Source organism: Vicia villosa, unplaced genomic scaffold (genome assembly GCF_029867415.1).
Source record: "Vicia villosa cultivar HV-30 ecotype Madison, WI unplaced genomic scaffold, Vvil1.0 ctg.001572F_1_1, whole genome shotgun sequence".
Classification (NCBI taxonomy): Eukaryota; Viridiplantae; Streptophyta; class Magnoliopsida; order Fabales; family Fabaceae; genus Vicia; species Vicia villosa.
This window is the reverse complement of record NW_026705664.1, coordinates 356,518-377,226: the sequence shown is the minus strand read 5'-3', so window position 1 is coordinate 377,226 and position 20,709 is coordinate 356,518. Positions and strand designations below refer to the sequence as shown.

At 31.7% G+C, this 20,709-nt stretch overlaps 1 protein-coding gene across 1 annotated transcript; it reads right to left on the bottom strand.

Annotated features, from left to right (window-relative positions):
- Positions 1 to 995: 995 nt before the first annotated feature.
- LOC131635859 (zinc finger CCCH domain-containing protein 48-like) lies at positions 996 to 3,392 on the bottom strand. Its single transcript, XM_058906494.1, has 7 exons — positions 2,740 to 3,392; positions 2,432 to 2,617; positions 2,221 to 2,322; positions 1,964 to 2,116; positions 1,642 to 1,821; positions 1,411 to 1,508; positions 996 to 1,324 (listed from the first exon to the last, which is right to left on the bottom strand). Exons 1-7 carry the CDS (start codon positions 3,295 to 3,297, stop codon positions 1,177 to 1,179), a joined length of 1,425 nt encoding a protein of 474 aa, XP_058762477.1. The 5' UTR covers positions 3,298 to 3,392; the 3' UTR covers positions 996 to 1,176.
- Between the last annotated feature and the right edge of the window lie 17,317 nt (positions 3,393 to 20,709).

Below are 20,709 nucleotides of genomic sequence, written 5' to 3'. Positions count from 1 at the left end.
TTGATGTTTATTTTATTTGCGGATTTTATATTTCTACATACGAATTTCTCTATAATTTCTTTTGTTTTAAATATAGATTTTACTTTTTTTTTTACGACAATTTCTTTTAACCAAAAAGAAATTAGTCACTTCTTACTAACTTTCCAAGTTATCTCCTTATACTTATCTTATTGTTATTTTAAAAAAACAATTTTTTTTAATATATTGAATAATTAATATATCTGATTAAAAAATATTTTTTTTTATATTTTAAAAGTTTAATGGAGATGCCTGGCAATGTAAAAAAAATTTATGTCATTCAATAGGAATATATCATTCTGCCATGTTATTTCAGTATTTTAAAAACTAAAATCTGACTTGACGGAATATATGATCGTGATTGGTTGATAGTGTAATTTTTTTTTACATTGTCACTTTCTCATATTAAAAATCGGGAGTAATTTCATTCAATACAAGTCCCATGGAAAGGATAAACAATCAAGAGTAGAGCTTTATTTTTTTCACTCAGGTGAACTGTTTCACTAGATAAGCTATTAAGAATCTAATTAAATCAAAATGCTAGGAATCTGATTAGGAATTGGGCATGATGCTAGGAATCCAATTACTTAGTTGATTTGTTTAAGACAACAAAGTTTAGATTTTAGAATCATTGTGGTCAAACTTGTCTTCTACATAAACAGAAATGCAAATTTTAACTAGGATGGAATGGAAGAATATGAGGACTATTGCCTTAGATGATCAAATCCAACTGACGTGTATTCTCATATACACTTGTATTCTTGCACACAACTAACAATATGATCAATTTAAACAGAACTAAGTTTCTTCTTAATATTTTGATTTTGAACTGTCCTTATATTTTCACTTCTGTTTTTTAAGTTATTTTAGCTACTAACAGAAAAATGGAAGAAAAATAGAATTGGAATTTTCTATTTAATATATACTTTGTTTACAATAAGTACACCTCTAACTAACAGCAGAGCTGCAGAAGAGAGCAAAAAATGGAATTGAAACTGCTCTGTTTAATATATACATACTTGCTTTTACAATTAGCTTTCTTAAATGATTGGCAAAAAGAATAATTGAATTGTGTGACCTTCTGCCTAAAGCTTAAAGGATCACTCAAATTACATCAACAGTGTTAAGTAGTTGGTGGAAGAAAGCATTTGTCATGACTCAAGAGGATGCTGCAACCTTGGGCTTTTCCAACCATTTCCAGACAGTCAGCAAACCAGTTCTGTCTCCGGTGAAGAAGAGTCCACCCGGAGCTGTATGGATTAATCCAACTTCTTGCTTAGCAAACAATCTACCCCTCTCGGCAAATCTGTAAATCATAAATGTAAAGATATGGTCAAGAACAAGTTCAAGTTTACATGAGAATGCGATGACGATGGTTGCAAGTTTACTTACGATGGAAGTTCATAGAGGCGAACTGAATTGTCACTGGTAGAGCAGAACAATATAGGCTTGTTTTCTGGATCAGTCATCCCAGATAACGCAACAACGCCCTGTAATAATCAGAACAAAGAAAAATATTAACAACCCCTTTCATTCGTGACCGTTGCAAGATATGTCAATTTGACTACTACATATGAAAACACGCAGATGAATGATGTTAAACATACTAGCAAAGTAACTTACATTTTCTACATTGTGTGAATATGCAACTTCCAAAGTATCCTCGACGGTTTTATACCAGACCTTGATAGAGCAGTCTGATGAACCGGATAACAAGAAATTGTCCCAACAAATAAGGGACGTGACTTCGTCTGTATGCGCATTGAGTGTCATTTTACACTCAAATGTGTCTAGGTCCCAAACCTGAATAAAACAATAAGAAATCATTATCAATTATCAAACAAAACATATATTAAGCAACAAGCAATTGTGTAGAGCTGACATAGAAAAGCAAGAAACCACTGAAGATTCACAGAAACTCTATTGCCAAACAATCGAAATATACCTTGATGCTTTGATCCTTGGATCCTGAGTACAACATCTTGTTACATCCGACAGCCAGGCAAACAACAGATTTAGTGTGTCCGCGTAGTGATGCAACCAGTTCAAAAGGGGAATCGGATTTAGAGCTGCCTCTCCAAGCAGAAATTACACCATCCTGCGATTTAAACAATCAAACTTTACATAAATTGATAGATAACAGAAATGAATTGTTACAAAAGTAAGAGAACAAAACATACTATACAACTAGTAGTTAGTTACCTCTGCTCCAGCTAAGAGTGTATCATTGCCAACAACCATGGAAAGGACTCGTCCCTTAGGTCCATCGAGAGTTAAATGAGAAGCAGTCTGCGTATTCCATGCCTACACAAAAACCACAATGACATAATCAGCTTACAAGTAACAGTTCTATATAATTGACAAAACCATATAATGAAAGAAAAGAATAATCGAAGTAAGAATAAGAGCTTACCTTGACAATGTTATGCAGACCAACAAAAATCCACGGGCCCTCGCTGATCAAAGAGGTAGCTTCAGCACCAAGATTCGTCAAATTAGTACACTGACCAGTAACACAGTCCCATGTCCGAAGTGTCCCATCCGTGCTGCCAGAATAAAGTTTGTTTGATCCATGTGGAAGTGCAATTCCAGTGACAAGCTGCTCACAAATATTTCAATTAAAACTAGTTCAGAATTAATTATCAACAAAAAAAGAAGCCAAAATTTCTAGCTTTTAAATAGAAATGTAAAACGGCTGTCGTTATAAGGCTAAGTAAGTACCTTCTTGTGTCCTTGAAGCTTTGCTAATGTGGCAAAGCCATCACCATAAAACCACGAATGTAAATTCCGGCAATGTTCACCGCGAACACAATCGCCATTCATCCAATATTTGCAGACATGCTTTGGAGAAACCTTAGTAACAACTTGTGTCTTTTCTCTGTCATCTCCAATAGTAGCATCTTTAGGAAGCGACTTCTCGTCCTCAGTCTTTCGATTTAACAAACCCTCAGTTTCATGTCTGGGAGGCAACTTGTCATCCGTGGTCTTTCTAATAAACACAGTCTTCTTGTTACATTTGGGAGGCAACTTGTCACCTCCAACCCTTCTATTTGAAAGGGTGCTGCTGGCATTATGTTTGGGAAGGCTCTTATTCGGATTATGATACGGTGTTGAAGAGAAACGCCCCTTCCTTTCATTATGATTCCAAGAATGAGTCGATGGTTCACCGTGCAAAAACCTACAATTATCTCTGTTGCATCTTCCATTGAGCCAAAAGATGCAGGTTTTCGTCCCAATGACGCGTTTAGTTCCGTTGAACCTCGCCACTTTTGTATCCATGATAGTCTAAAAAACATCCAACATTAGTATACTTTAGAATACACCATTATCATGCAAAGAAACTAAGCAAAAACTGATCAAAACCCTAGACCCTAGAAAACCCTAGAACTTCATTAAGAGCAATATATAAACAAAAATGAGGAAAAGCAAAACACAGAAACAGGAAATGAAGAAAGTGAGATGACAAACCAATAGAAGCCGATAAGCGAGATGGAACAACCGTCGCAAACGAGGCGAAAGAGTGCGTTGTTGATGAATGAAGAGACGAGAGAAGTGTGAAGAGAAGAAATGAAACAGTGATGGTTTCAGTGTTTGAGAGATTTCTGAAAGAATGAGTATTTATACCTTTTCGTTTTTATTGAGCTTTTTTAATATGTTTTATAGAAAGCTTGCAAATCAAGGAAAGTGGAGATTTGATTTGATTAAAAAAATCTTACAAATTAATGAAAGTGAAGATTTGATTTGATTTGACTAAAAAAAATCTTTAGATAGTGAAAAGATAGGAAAGATTTGATTAAAAAACTGAAAAACTTAAACATTTAATTTTATCCGATAATAGAATAATACTAAAATAAGAAAAACAAATGTGACTAAACTATTATTTATGTAAATTGATTTAAAATGTTAATTATAAACGTTAAGATGGAGAATCTTTCATGTCATTTTTAGGATTATTATAGAAACTCTTTATAGATTCATGCTTGTCTTAAATCAAATAATAGTTTGTATTTTGGGCCGCCTAATACTAGAGGGCCTAAAGGTTTAATCCAACACTCTCTTGTGTAAGACTGGTGAATATATGAACTCTCACTAAAAGGATGTCCACCGGAACCAGACTACTTGTCCATCTCAAGTCGTTGGATCCAATTCACCGAATTTACTTCGTTATTTACACGTCGTATTAATTAATTTATTTTCGTGTTCGACTAACTTCACAAACAGCTTGGTGATATCTAAAGTATCAAAGATCGTTAATTCTTTTATAGCGATAACCTTTAGATGCCACTCACTACGCATAGATCTCAATATTTTTTTAACACAATCTTTGTTAGAATAGGTTTTATCCAAGTTGCTCAATTTGTTAGTTAAGTGGAGGAATATAATTTGCATGAGATTCACGGATTCTTTAGGTTCCATACGAAATAGTTCGAACTCTTTTATATACATATTGATTTTTAGAATCCTTGTTGTCATCCCTTTCTTCATAGAGAGTTTGAAGAGCTTCTCACATACCTTTGACACTCGTATAATGTCTTTTAGAGGTGACAATAAAATTCATTAAAAAAGTTTCATTCAAAGATATATATATATATATATATATATATATATATATATATATATATATATATATATATATATATATATATATATTAAATAATGAACGTCACTTTGAAAATCGAGAAAGTGGTGGAGTTTCGGTTTGAAAAACAGTGTGCAGTTGTTCAATTCATTTCAATTGAAAATCATATTTCAAAATAGAATTGAAAAAATCTACAATTAACACAGTAGTTAAGTATTAGAGGAGAAATAAGAATGCAAGGGTGTAATAATTTAACAACGAAGAAATGTATCATTCATATTGTTAAACGAAACTCTAACTAGAGGAGAGGGGAAAAAAAATACTAAAATGCACCATCACTATACCAACCAAGTTCCTTTCCACTAGGCCAATTTCTCTTTAAGTTTCTTAACTACACTAGGATAAAGTTAACATAAACATCTTATTAAACTGGATTATTCTAAATTTAATATATGTTACTTAATTTATTTATATTAACTAACATATTATTTATTTATTAACTATTATATTAATAATTATATTAACTAACATTAAAATTTTAAAAAAAATTGTAACATTGTAAAAAAAAATTAATCTTAAAAAAATATAAAGGAATTAACGTTTTATTACTAAATACATAAACAAATATTATTCTAAAATAAATATTAAAATATATAAATATATATTAGCTATTTTTAAATAAATATGTTAAAGTAATTATGTAGAAAATATTTATTTACCTTTAATTTACAATAAATTATTTACATTTTTAGTATAATATATTTCAGTTTAAAATAATTAATAATTATTAACTTTTAGTATATCATATTTGAAAATTATATATAATTATAGAAATATATTTAGTTTATAATTATTAATAAATATTACATTCAGTTTATTATTAATAAATATTAAAATATTAAAATATATTAAGAAATATTACATTCAGTTTATTATTAATAAATATTAAAATATTAAAATATATTAATAAATATTAAAATACATTCACTTTATGATTAATAAATATTAAAATATATTTATTTGCAATTTCTTAAAAAAAATTTTACGTTTAATTTATTTTTCAGTTTATTAATATTAGTTTTATTTACATTCAATTTCTTATTAAAAAGTAAATTTATTCAACATAATAAATTATTCAATTTATTATATAATAAATTTATTCAAATATTTAAATATTTACTTTCAGTTTATTAAATATTATATTAGAATGTTATATTTAAATATTATATTTATTAAATATTTTAATATTTCAGTTTATTAAAATATATATTTATGTTCAATGTTTTATTAAATAATAGTATATTAAAATATTATATTATTTAATAAACTAAAATACTATATTAAAATATTATATTTACGTTCAATATTAAAATATTATATTTACAATCAATATTAAAATACAATATTTTATGTTTTGAAATATATATTAACATGAATTAATAGTATATTAAAATATTATATCTTGAAATTACAAGGATGTAAACTGTATTTTTTTTTGCAAAGTTATTTTTGGAATTCGCCCTATATGGCAGGAGGAAAAATTGTGATTAATCCTTTATTAAATAATAGTATATTAATATATTATATTATTTAATAAATTGAAATAATATATTAAAATATTATATTTATGTTCAATATTAAAATATAATATTTTATATTTTAAAATATATATTAACATGAATTAATAGTATATTAAAATAATATATTATTTAATATATTTTTAATAATATATTTCAGTTTAAATAAAAAATTAATTTTAAAAATTAAAATAGATATATGAAATATGGATGAATAATACTCATGTAAAATCAATTTGAGAAATAAATAGAAGTTATGTAATATATTCATTTTGATGCAAACTAATAAACAAAGAAAATAAATAGCCTAGTGATAAGGGCTTATATTATTATGCAAACGGTCATGGGTTCAACAAATAAATAAATTAAAAAAAACAACACATCAGCGCCAGCGGCATGTCATGTTTTTTGTTGACTTTATCCATTGAGAAAATAAAATAAAGGAATCTTGAAATTACATGGATGAAATCTGTGATTTTTTTATAGGGTTGTTTTTTAAATTTGTCCTATATGACAGGGGGCAAAATAACTATTAACTATATTATAAGTTATGAATAAATATAATACAAGAATCTATTATATCTATATATTGTAAAAATATTATTTTTGAGAAATAAAAAAAATAGTTTTGTAAAGTTTTAAAATCTAAATTATTAAAAAAATTAATTAAAATATTTAAAGAATTAACTTTTGTCTGTGATAATTCCTCTTTAAATGGAGGGGGAAGGCTAGAGCGTCCAAAACTTCCAGGAATGGATGACCAAGAATGTCGTTGTAGATGCTTTCACATGGAATCACAAAAAAACAAACTCTTACGATTCTACTGTTTCCCCCTCTAACAAGGAGACCAGTAAATACATGTGTCCACATGGACCATTAGAAGAATCTTTGAAGGGGGTATGAGACTTTGACCTTCGCATGGTCTCAGATCTTGCTTCCTTAAGCCCAAATCTATGAAGATTATAAGGTTTATCAAGTTGCAGGAACTTTCCTCATCAATGAGGATCCCTAAGACAGATTGATTATCGATAATAGCGGTAATAATCAACAGAAGTATCGTATTCGGGGTCCCATAGACATGGTTGGTCTGTCACATTTTTGCTTCTCACTTATAAATGTTAATTTAAGCGAACATTGCAATGGAGATTTTTCCTGCTAGAACAAATCTCCACCTACCGTGTCTATGGCAAAGACTAAAAATGATCTTGACTTGGAGAATTTTGAAGAATCTTCGAAAATAAAATTCAAAGATGCTTCCATCTTAGCGTTTTTGTCCAAGCGATTGAGGTTTGAACTAGAAGAGATATGATCGAATTAGAAGAAATCTGATTGAGTCAAGAGAAATCTAATTGAATAAGGAGAGATCTACTTGTGAAAATTTATAGGAATAAAAAATTGTTCTCACAAACGGTGCCACTGTTTCTTTCATGAACCATAATTGTTGGTGTAGATTCTTAATACGGTGGTGCATGCTACTTTAATTCGATTGCGCAGAGTGAACCCAGGGTTGGCCCAATTAATCTAGAGGCCATGTTTTAATTTAAAAAGTAGGTTTAAAAATATCAATTTATATCAATTTTTTTTTAAAAAAAAGTATATAAAATTATAGATTTTAAAAATAAATTATAATTTTACATCTGCTTTTAAAAAATAGGGGTAAAATAAATTTTTAAAACAATTTATGATTTTATATTAAAAATAAGTGTAAAATATTTTTTTTAATAGTTAAAAAAATAAGTGGGCCCTAATTTAGGGTTAGTGTAGAATCACATGCTGCACCTGTTAAATGTCGGTCTTGATGCTACTTAAATTCAAGTTACATTTATATATTTTGATTGAAAAAAATAGTTTAAAATAAAAAATAATTCAATATAAAAAAAATAAAATCTAGTTACTTTTCATTTTTTAACAAGATTACTAATTTTTTAATTTAACAGTATTGCTTATTATTAATTTGGAATTTATAGTTCTATACTTTTTTATTAAAATCTAACAAAATTACTTTTACTTTGCAACTTATAGATTTTATATATATTTTTATAAAATAATAAATAAGTTTGTATTTTTTAAATAAAATAATATGTTTATTTTTTAGGCTCCTTTCATCATCTTCTATATTTACTAACACTTTTTTAAAATTGAGGCCTTTTTAAATTTGAACCCTATGCAACAGCAATTGTTGCATTTGCTTATAACCTATCCAGAGTGAATATGTAAGATTAACATTCCAACATATAAGTTAGTTCGTGCGATAAAATAAACATAGTGAATTATAAATATAATCATACATTTTTACTGCTCGCGTTGTATTAAGTTGTATTATGTTGTATTATATATACAATAGACGACTATTAAGCCTATGTAGTATTGGGTCGTGGCCGGCCAAAGACAGATATACCAATTTTTTTAGCAATTCTCATTGCACCCTTGTATAATGGGGGCACCTCTAAAAATTCTAAAATGTTTTTAGGTAAATTCGGAGATGCATCTTCAAACTAATCAAATACCATTTTTTTTTACCTAAATTTAGTTTGAAGATGCATCTCCGAATACACCCAAAGGGTAAACTCGCAGATACATCTCCAAACTAAGTGTCTGGAGTTAATTCGGAGATCCAACTCCGAATTATTGTCTGCGTATTTTTTTCAAAACCAATTTACTAAGATTTTGTTGTTCTCAATCCAAACTAATTTTAATTTGATTAAAAAGTTTGTTATTTGTTTCAACGATTAATAAAACCGAATATTATAGAATTCGGTAATGCGTTAATAAAACCGAATATTATAGAAAATGAATATAATAGTACAATGATTGTTCTTCAAGTCGATGAAAAATAAAAAAGAATACAATCAAAAGCATAGTCTACCGAGTATGCCTGATCCTAACACCCTAGCTCCCCTTCTGCCTACGGTAACCCTAGGCATTCCATGCCTCAGTAAGGATAGAACGTGTTGGGGCAACTGCTTCATCTCCACCTCTCTCAAACAACCCAGAGTCAGTGCCCTTATGTGTAATACGCATTATATTATGACAAATCGGTAAGACATCAATGGAATTATCATCCATGCCCTACTCATTCTCCATGATCTCCTAACGAGCATGCCTAGCTAGGTGGACATCCAGGAGCATCTTGTGTTGAAAACATTCAACATGTTGAATGAGGAGGAAGTGGGGCCCACTATAATACTTTGCAAAATCTTATTGGTTGTTGTAATTGTTTAAATTTTTATCTCACTTTAATTATTTGAAATTAATTATTTTATTTTAAGTCAATTTTTTATTTTTTTATTTTCATCAAAATTTATTTTTTTTCCCCTATAAATAGAGACTTGGTTTATTATATTTGGACACGGAAAAAAATTGAGATTTTTCTCTCTAATTTTTCTATTTAGCCTCAAGTAAAATCTTGTTTGTAGCACTAACAATCTTTTTAGTAAAATAGATCCCAATAATAACCTTTTAACACCCAAAATTCTACTAAAATATAAAATTAGAAAAATAAGATTCAAATAAGTTATTAAATTAGAAAAAAAATTATTTAACTCTTAATTATTTTAATTTAATTTTAATTGATAATTGTTATTAATATATAACCACAAAAACAAAAGCATAAAAGAAAATATGAATATGAAATAAAAGTAGTGGGTAGGGCGTTGAATTTTATTAAACAAAAATTATTGTAGTGAATAAAAATTGAATGAGTGTTGAATTATTAGGTCGAAGAGAGAAAAGATAATGTGGAGTGTAAAAAATGAAAAATTAAGGTGTTGAATCCATAAACCATTGTTCGTAGTCTTAGAGCACTATTATTTAAGTTTGTACATATGGCACCAAAAATCTCTGACTCACTCTGTCCAAACCTTATGCTACTATTAATGCATAAATTTTTTGAAAGAAACTTCAAATATCTTCCCTCTCAAACAAAAGAGCCTGGAACATAACTCATTATTGGTTTTCATATCAATTTTGTGTTCTTCTAAAGTACCTAAGACTATTCAATTGACTACTACCAGACATGTACTATATATGTTGAAACATTAACAATTCATTAATTAAAACATCAACAAATAGAATTATGTTATTGTCCTAATTAACAGAACCTCAATGTCGTAACTTCAAAGATTGCTTGGATCATGGGTTAAAACTGACCACTATACAAATTGATGACTTTATAGGATAGAAAAAACAAAACTGGTCTGTAATTTTCAAGTGGTTCCAAAACAAGAATGCATTGTGTCTTGTGATTACATGATTGTTTTTTTGTGTGTTCACTTTTGAAATAAGACCAAAACCATCACATCATTCTCTCTTCCAACATAAACACAAGTAAAAGTTAAAATTTACTATTAAATTTAAATTCAAAGTTTAAAATGTACTTGATTTAAATTTTAATCAAATATATTATGCCTTTTATTTATATTTAAAATAAAAGGAGTAGTTCTTAATTACTCTAGGTGTTGCATGATTCATGAATATAAAACTCCAAGCAGCACGAAAAATTAGATGACATATCAACCTCAGCCAGAGACAAAGATTCTGCATGGAATTGAAAGAAGTGAGAAGTAGGAACACTATAGATTCTCACATTTTGTAATATTTGTTTATTACTAGTACATTATTTATGTATTCTTTATGATCCTTGAAATAAATAAATAAATATTTTTAAAAATTTATTAAATAAACAAGGTATATAATCTATATTTAATGCAAATACAGTTATGTAATAAATATTAATTGTTTTGTAATATAATTTGTCAATTTATTAAATATAAAAATAAATATATTGTTTATATTTATCGTATATTAATTATTTTTCTAATTGTAATTTTTGGTTAAGAATATTTACATTTTTAATTTAATATTTTTTATTCAATATTTATTATAAAGATAAATACAACAATATATGATAAGAATATTTTATTAAAATTAATTTTATCTCATATATTTTTTCAGAGAATGTATAGTTCTATTGTAGTGAAAATTAATTTTAAATTAATTAATAATTCACTATAACTATAATAAATTAAAGGTAAATTAATTTATATTAAGATGTATATAAAGTTAAATAAACTAAAAATTTAAGTGAAAAACTACATTTTAAAACTAAAAATTACATTTTATAATTCTAAATAGAATGAATTTTAAAAATAAAAATAAATTACATTTTAAAAGAATCAAATATATTGAAATCAATTCTACTCTTTTAAAATACTTTTTAGTCCTCTAAAATTTGAATCAAATATAAGAGAATTATTCAACTAAATCAACCATTTTAGAACTAATGGAATGGTATATATTTTTATTAATTTTATCTAAGTTCACCTAAATATTAGCTAAATATAAATATTCTAATCAATAAAATATATTTTATTTTAGTTTCAAGAATTTTTTTTTTATTATTCAAATTAGTAAATTTAGTAATTCTAAACAAATTATTGATAAGAGCCTAAATTCAGAAATTCACCTTATATGTACAACATTAGCCTATATATTTTATGTGCTAGTGATATGTTTGGCACAGTTTCCCATTACTTTTTTTACTACTAACTTTTATTCTCTTTCAATGTTTGCTTTGACTGATCCTATAAATTTGACCAGTCAACAAAACATGACTGATCCCTATGATATTCATGCCCTATTACCCCACATACAATCCATGGCCCACCATATATTAACATTTGATTCACTTCAATATCTATTCTTACTCACACATCCTTCAATTGATTTTAGTAATTTTTTGCTTTCAATCTATGGTTGCTTTAAAACTAGTTAGCTCCTAGGCTAGTTTTAAAGGTTACATAGGGTGCACCCAATTTCCATGGGATTCGAAGGATCGTCAAAGTGGAATCAATCATTGTTTTTTCTTTTTTTTTTTTTTGAGTGAGTGCTCCAAAAGATAGTGACAGTTCATATATACATGAATTATGGATAAGAATTGTAGTATTTCCCCCCTGCAACTTTAAAGTATCTGCTAAGCAATGGCTATTAAAACACACTAGTTCATTTTAGGCGATGAAAATAGGGTAGAGGCGGAAAATGGGTGGGCCTTCCTGTCTCTATTATTTTTCTCTCTCCATATTTAATTACTTATTAATTTTAACCATTAGATTGAAAAGAATCAATGGTCATGATGAGGAGTAAGTCTTGATTACTTACTCTTGGAGTAAGAATATCCCTCCTCATATATATATATATATATATATATATATATATATATATATATATATATATATATATATATATATATATATATATATATTTAAAACTTTATTCTACTATTCATTGGTATGGATTGTGTTTAAAATTAGAACAAAATTTTGTTTAGATTGGTATAACACAAAAATTGTTAGCATTTAGTAGAATTCGATCCTGGGATCTTGAGAGAATGTTCTCTAATATGTTAGTCCTCGCAGCTTTGTTTTTTTTTTTTTGGATGCAACATTAATAAAAAATAATTGCTTAAGGTATTTTATATGTTGTTATTACACTTTCGTGAAAAATTTAAAATACTCTTTGATTCTGAGATCTATCTCCGGATGCACTCTAAACACACAACTTTGTCTCATTTTGATTGACGCCTCAAATTTTTGCTAATTTGTTTTTGGAAATGTATCTCCGTAAACTTTACGGTAGTGTATTTCTGGATCATACTAAAGTAGAAAGAATCACATATCCAGAAAGGTGCTGAATAAAAAATAAAATTAGCATTGATAACATAAAAAACGAAACAATACATAGGTATTTGTTAATATTACATTTCAACATCCAGGTGAACGTTCCAATATATTCATAATATCTTCGATCGATCTCGAAATCGTCACCCACCTCGATCGAAACTTTTATTTCGCAACGGAAAATTCTGTTAGACGCTGGCCTAAAGATCTAGAGGGGGGGTGAATAGATCTCACTAAGTTTTTGAGGATTTTTCTACTGACTCGAGCGAAAGCGGTTCTGAATCGACTTGCGTCTATTCTGGACCGCTATTGCAAAGGTCGTATGTGTTTCAAAACCAAAGAGTAAGTGGAATTGATGGTGAAGTAATATGATAGCTAAACAATACGTTTTACAACTGAAAACCAATTAACTTCTAGATTGACAATTTTGATTTGCAATGCAGTAAGATTGGATTAAGCAAAAACACAAACACTTGGTGATACGTTCAAATTGATAGTGATTCAAATTGTGGTGAATTGTGATGTTTGTGCAGAACTTTAATTCACAATTTTAACACTTGAATCGTTGATCAATTTTGCACTTATAACCAATTATGAACAGAAAGTAAAAGAGAAAGTAAAAGCGACAAGAACACGATATTTGTTTAGGCAGTTCGTCGATCGTCCTCGCTACGACTACGTCTGCCCCCAATTCCAAATTGAAATTGGGTAATCTTTCATTAATGTTGAAAGTAGTATATACAAAGAAGATAACAAAGCGATAAACGATAAACCAATTATGTCGATCCTTTGAATCTTCTTCCCCCTTAATCTTGAGCCAGATCAAGGTTATCCAAGAGCTTCACTTTGATTCCCTTCTGCAGTGTCTTGATTCCTTGAACTCCCCGTTCCTCAATCGTTACACTCAGCCGAATCCTCAATGAACGCCTCTTGATAAAAACCCCCAAGAACCACCCGTCGTGGAGGACAAAACCCGCAGATTTTATTCACCAACAAACCCCACAAACCTTCACCCACTAGGAATCTTCAATTCCGTTCCATGGACGTTATCGAACTCATCACTAACCCGCAACGCAAGAATGATTATGTGTAATTGTGTTGGAGATGATGAAGAACGAAGATGAGAAGCGTTTGTGTATCTTTCAGTCGTTGGTGTTGCTTGAATAATTACCCTTGTACAATATATATGATTGCATAACAGTTAGAACCAAGAAAAACTGATTTTTGAACTTTCTTGATCAGTTAGGTCGACCACTTGTAGTGCTTAGGTCGACCTAACAGAGCTTGCAGAATTTTGCTCCCAGTTAGGTCGACCTGTTGAAGGAGTAGGTCGACCAGAATCTTCTTCTGATGCATTCTGGGGACATTTTCACAGATTAGGTCGACCTAGTTGATGTGTAGGTCGACCTAACAGGCTGGTATGTAGAATTCATCAATTTAGGTCGACCTAAATGATGTGTGAGTCGACCTAGCAGGGACATATGAGTTTTTCTCCATTTTAGGTCGACCTGGGTTGATGGTAGGTCGACCTAACTGCTGTTTTTCCGCATTCTTCTTGTTTTGCTTGTGTTGAGGCAACCTATAAACATATAAACATAATGGGTTGACCTATGAATGATCAATGCTTGTTTTTCTTTAAATTTTCTGCTTCCGTCTTGTTGTTTGAATGCTTATTTGAGTTTGCCATGAATCAAAAACATCTTTGAGTGTAATCTTGTATTCACATACTCCCCCTTTTTGATGATGGCAAACCATTCGTCAACCATTCGTCTAAGCTTTGGTAGTAAATGATAAAGACTCAACAGAGCTCCCCCGTACATCCAGCATCTATCTCTCAACAGGGCAATCTCTCACCACGGCTCCCCCGTACACTCAGCATCTATTGTATCTATCTCCCCCTTTGACAACATCAAAAAGAGAAACAAAGAGAGCAGAGTAGGAGAGAAACAAGAAAAATAAAGGGTACCGGTAGTCATAGGGATAGATAACATGTAAATGGTGAAATCATAAGAGCTAATCATGTTTTAAAGCAAGCTAACAACATACATAGTAGTTCAAGAGAATTATAAAAGAAAGCAGAGAGTACTACATCATATGATGTTTTTAACAACAAAACAAAAAAAACTTAATGTCATGAAATGCAATGAAATGATGTTATGATAAACAATATGTCCTAACGCCTGCCCCTTCTTCCTCTTCCTCTTTGAAATGTATGAGGTCGATCTTCTTCAACCTGTTCCAATAAATCCAGCACAGACATGTTAAGAGTGTTGAAGCTTTGGCTTATGTTAGCATGACGATGCAACGCCGTTTCCTCAAACTGATTCTGCCTCAATATGGAGTTGGATGCAAACGTTTCAAAATCGTTCCTTTGTTCCTGAACCAAGCCGTACAAGGATTGGTATTGACGTTGTTGTTCCTCATATCTATCTTGTTGAAGCTGCTGCATTGTTTGAAATTGAAGCTGTTGAGTTTCAAAGTTCTGCTGTTGTTGAATTTGCATAGCCTCAAGCATAGATATTATGTTGGATTGATCAGGAAGAGGTGGAGCAGTGTATCCCCAAGGAACTTCTTCCTGTTGAGACGGAACATATTGCCAATTTGGATCCGTGTCATGAGCTGTGTCTTCCATGGTTTGATCCTCATCATTTGCTATTTCTTGATCGTTTCCCTCTTCCTCATTTCCTACATTGTTTCCAAACTCCGTAGGATCATCATAGTTGTAGATAACCTTCCCTGTTCCTTTTTGAATGAGATAGTATGTTTTCCTCACAGGATTCCAATGATATCCCATAAGAGTCAAGGTGGTTTGTGAGAATTCCTGGGATTGATGTACGCGAGTGTAGTGTAAGTGATCAAGTCGCATACCAAAGTGATTGACAATTGTTTGAATGATTGAACCATAACATAGGGCTGTAGTTTTCTGTTTGACCTCATGAAACTTAGCAACTAGGAAGTGAGGCCAGTGTAAACGCGTTCATTTCTTTCAATTCTCGAATATCCTCCTGCCCTTGGTCGAATGATTCTTGAGATTACCCAGTTCAAGAGCCTAGGATCTCGCTTCAAATGACCAGCTGTTATTGTTTCATTTGATCTGTCAAATACGGAAGGATCTTTGAGGATTGACTTCATGTAGGCCTCATGGTCATAGTTTCCCGGTACATCCCCGTCTACCATACGGAGTTCATCACCAACAATTGTCAGACCAAAGATACTAATCCAGACTCGTTTGTCAACAACATGCGATCTAGATCCCATTTTGAAACGGAAGTTACAACCGTCTCCTTTTGTAAATCCTGCATAGAAAGCCCTAACGGTATTTTCACAGTACGGGGTATCACATTGCAATAAGGGATGAATATTTTGATGTTCAATTAACGCAGCGACATCAGGGATATGCATGTTTTCGACAAGATTTGGATCATAAGTATATTGCTTAACAATTTTCCTTTTCATCTGCCACTTCTCAAAGTTTTCTCTACAATCAGGATGAACAAGAGCACTTACCGGTTGAGATGATGAACTGGAAGCAATTTCCTTTCCTTTTCTTGATTTTGGAGGCATGGTTGGAGATGCTTTGAGTGAGAGAGGGAAGATTTTTGACAGTTTTGAGTTTGAGGAATTAGGGTTAGCCGTACCAAAAGAGATGAGAATGAGAGGGAATGCAAGAATGGAGTGTTTTGAATGAATGTTATTGGGTCGGGTCGACCTAACAGACCCAAATATGGAAAAGTTTACGCAGTAGGTCGACCTAAAGTGAAGCTGGGTCGACCTAACAGAAGTAATAACAACAAATGACCAAATTAGGTCGACCTAAATTGTGAGTAGGTCGACGCAACTGGACCTTTTTGGTTTTTCTAAAGAAGCTTCTTATGTAGGTCGACTCAAATACAGGGTAGGTCGACCTAAGTTTCTTTCAATGATGAAAATGCCTTAGAAATGTTTCTATATGATGTATTTTTGTTTTGTCATTTGCTTGAATGCACAACCATTGTATGTTATGAATGAAATGATGAACATATATACATAAGTATTTGAGAAGAGTAGATAAGAGCACATGAAGTCACTATAAGCATGTTAATTGATAGCATATTATAGCATCAATAAATTTTTTGGAAGTGAACAATAAACATGTTACCGCTTTCTCAATATGTAGGTGTTTTGTCATCATCGTGTGGAGTCTTCTTGTCAGTGTGCCATACTCCTAGATTTGATAATGAATTGTTTTGATGGAATGTTTCACAGGTTGATTTTTGCGAAAAACTTATTTAGTATCGATTACTCGATGTTCTCCCGGATGCGGGACATAGTCCCAAACAATATTCTGCTAAGAATAAGTTTAAAATCTCTTTGCAATGCAACTTGCCAATTTGCACATCAAGTACTGCGTCCTAAGTGTTTTTCGGAATATCTGTATTTGTGATGTATCTCATACATTTGCGATGGCTAGAACACCTACATTTCCTTTGCCGAGTATGATTCTTCAAACTGTCTTCATAGATGACCTACCAAAATTGGTATGTCTACCTATATGTGTCTTGAGCACCAGCTGTCAAGGAACTACCACCGTTCGGCGATGTCAAGACACTTTTCCTGCGAGATTAAATTAAAGTAGAAGGTCCCCAATCTTCATTGGGTCCTGGATGGTGAGTACACAATTTGTTGCACTTAGGCAACCATTGAAATACTCCTTTAGGAACTAAAATTCTCCTAAATTTGCATTTTTCAATGGTATGTCCCTTTTTGCAACAATAATGACAGGTAATATGATGAGAATATGGAGTTTTGCTAGTTGATACTTTTGGTACAAAAGTGTATTTACTATATAAAGGAGTATACGATCTTTTGAACTTGTTTGGATCAACCGCAAAAGTCACTTTTGGTTGTAGAGCCTTGTCTAACTTGGCTTTTAGATCTCTCACTTCTTTTTGCCAAATGTGACATGTCTCACAACCAAACCATGATGTAGGATCAATTTCAACTTTGTCCTTTTGAATGTCTAGCATAGATTGTTTTAAAGCTTCCATATCCCTTTCGGTTTTCTCAACTTTTGATTCAAGATATGAAAATATTTTCTTATTTGAGGCCAAAAGTTTGAAAGCTTTAATTGCATCTCTATGTAATTCTTCAAAAGCAAGTTTTAGTTGAGAATGAGATACCTTATCTACGAGTTCAGGTTTAAGATGACTTACAGCTTTCTTTTTCTTGTTTTGATGAGCCATGAAACATAGGTTTGCTGATTCTTCTTCATCGCTTGACGAGCTTTCACTAGATGAATCACTTTCCCATGCTATGTAAGCTCTTTTAGATTTGTTATGACCTTTGCTTTGGTTCTTCTCCTTTTCTTTCTTAAGGTATGGACAATCCGGTTTGTAGTGACCGGCTTTCCCACAATTGAAGCAAAGACCTTTGATCTTTCCTTTGTTGTCGTCATCTTGTTTGAACATGTTTGATTGCTTTCTATAGTTGATCAATCCTTTGTCGGAATGTTTTGCTCCATTTTTCTTTAGATATTTGTTGTATCTTTGCACAAACAGTCCCATTTCCTCATCATCGGAGTCTTCGTCATCACTTGTGTCACTATCCTTTGGCTCTCGTTTTGAGGTCTTGGAGCTCGAAGCTTTTAGAGCTATTGACTTCTTCTCTACCTCTTTCTCCATGTTCTTTTCTTTCTTTGTCCTCTTCTCATGCATGTCAAGGCATTTAAGATGCTGTTCATGTTCCTCTAGTTTACCAAAGAGAGTGGTAATGTCTAAAGTGTTGAGATCATTTGCTTCCTTAATTGCTGTAACTTTGGGCTGCCATTCCATGTTCAAACACCTTAAGATTTTGTTAGTAGCAACTGCATTGGAAACAGGTCTATCTAGAGAATTTAATCGATTTTTCAGGTGAACGAATCTTTTCTGCATGCTTTCGATGGTTTCACCATCTTCCATGTGGAAAAGTTCGAACTCTTGAGTTAACGTATTGATCCTAGCTAGTTTGACATCATCCGTTCCCTCGTGGGCAACTTGCAATGTGTCCCACATAGCTTTAGCTGATCTACAATGGGAAACGCGATAGTATTCATCAACTCCTAGAGCTGAGATTAGAATGTTTCTCGCTTTCCAATCGTATGCATATTTCTTTTCATCTTCAGCATTCCAAGTATCTTCTGGTTTTGGAACAACTGCACCAGCTGCATTTGTCATAGTGATCTGAAATGGACCATTGACAATAGCTGTCCAGATGTTCCTATCAATTGCATTGATATGGACACACATACAATCCTTCCAATAGCCGTAGTTTTCTCCGTTGAAAACTGGAGCTCTATTATGAGCCCCTTTAGGTCCAGAAGCCATCTTTCCAATAAGTGTTTCACGTAGCACGGAATAAACCAGAGCTCTTGATGCCACTTGTTAGACGCTGGCCTAAAGATCTAGAGGGGGGTGAATAGATCTCACTAATTTTTTGAGGATTTTTCTACTGACTCGAGCGAAAGCGGTTCTGAATCGACTTGCGTCTATTCTGGACCGCTATTGCAAAGGTCGTATGTGTTTCAAAACCAAAGAGTAAGTGGAATTGATGGTGAAGTAATATGATAGCTAAACAATACGTTTTACAACTGAAAACCAATTAACTTCTAGATTGACAATTTTGATTTGCAATGCAGTAAGATTGGATTAAGCAAAAACACAAACACTTGGTGATACGTTCAAATTGATAGTGATTCAAATTGTGGTGAATTGTGATGTTTGTGCAGAACTTTAATTCACAATTTTAACACTTGAATCGTTGATCAATTTTGCACTTATAACCAATTATGAACAGAAAGTAAAAGAGAAAGTAAAAGCGACAAGAACACGATATTTGTTTAGGCAGTTCGTCGATCGTCCTCGCTACGACTACGTCTGCCCCCAATTCCAAATTGAAATTGGGTAATCTTTCATTAATATTGAAAGTAGTATATACAAAGAAGATAACAAAGCGATAAACGATAAACCAATTATGTCGATCCTTTGAATCTTCTTCCCCCTTAATCTTGAGCCAGATCAAGGTTATCCAAGAGCTTCACTTTGATTCCCTTCTGCAGTGTCTTGATTCCTTGAACTCCCCGTTCCTCAATCGTTACACTCAGCCGAATCCTCAATGAACGCCTCTTGATAAAAACCCCCAAGAACCACCCGTCGTGGAGGACAAAACCCGCAGATTTTATTCACCAACAAACCCCACAAACATTCACCCACTAGGAATCTTCAATTCCGTTCCATGGACGTTATCGAACTCATCACTAACCCGCAACGCAAGAATGATTATGTGTAATTGTGTTGGAGATGATGAAGAACGAAGATGAGAAGCGTTTGTGTATCTTTCAGTCGTTGGTGTTGCTTGAATAATTACCCTTGTACAATATATATGATTGCATAACAGTTAGAACCAAGAAAAACTAATTTTTGAACTTTCTTGATCAGTTAGGTCGACCACTTGTAGTGCTTAGGTCGACCTAACAGAGCTTGCAGAATTTTGCTCCCAGTTAGGTCGACCTGTTGAAGGAGTAGGTCGACCAGAATCTTCTTCTGATGCATTCTGGGGACATTTTCACAGATAAGGTCGACCTAGTTGATGTGTAGGTCGACCTAACAGGCTGGTATGTAGAATTCATCAATTTAGGTCGACCTAAATGATGTGTGAGTCGACCTAGCAGGGACATATGAGTTTTTCTCCATTTTAGGTCGACCTGGGTTGATGGTAGGTCGACCTAACTGCTGTTTTTCTGCATTCTTCTTGTTTTGCTTGTGTTGAGGCAACCTATAAAGATATAAACATAATGGGTTGACCTATGAATGATCAATGCTTGTTTTTCTTTAAATTTTCTGCTTCC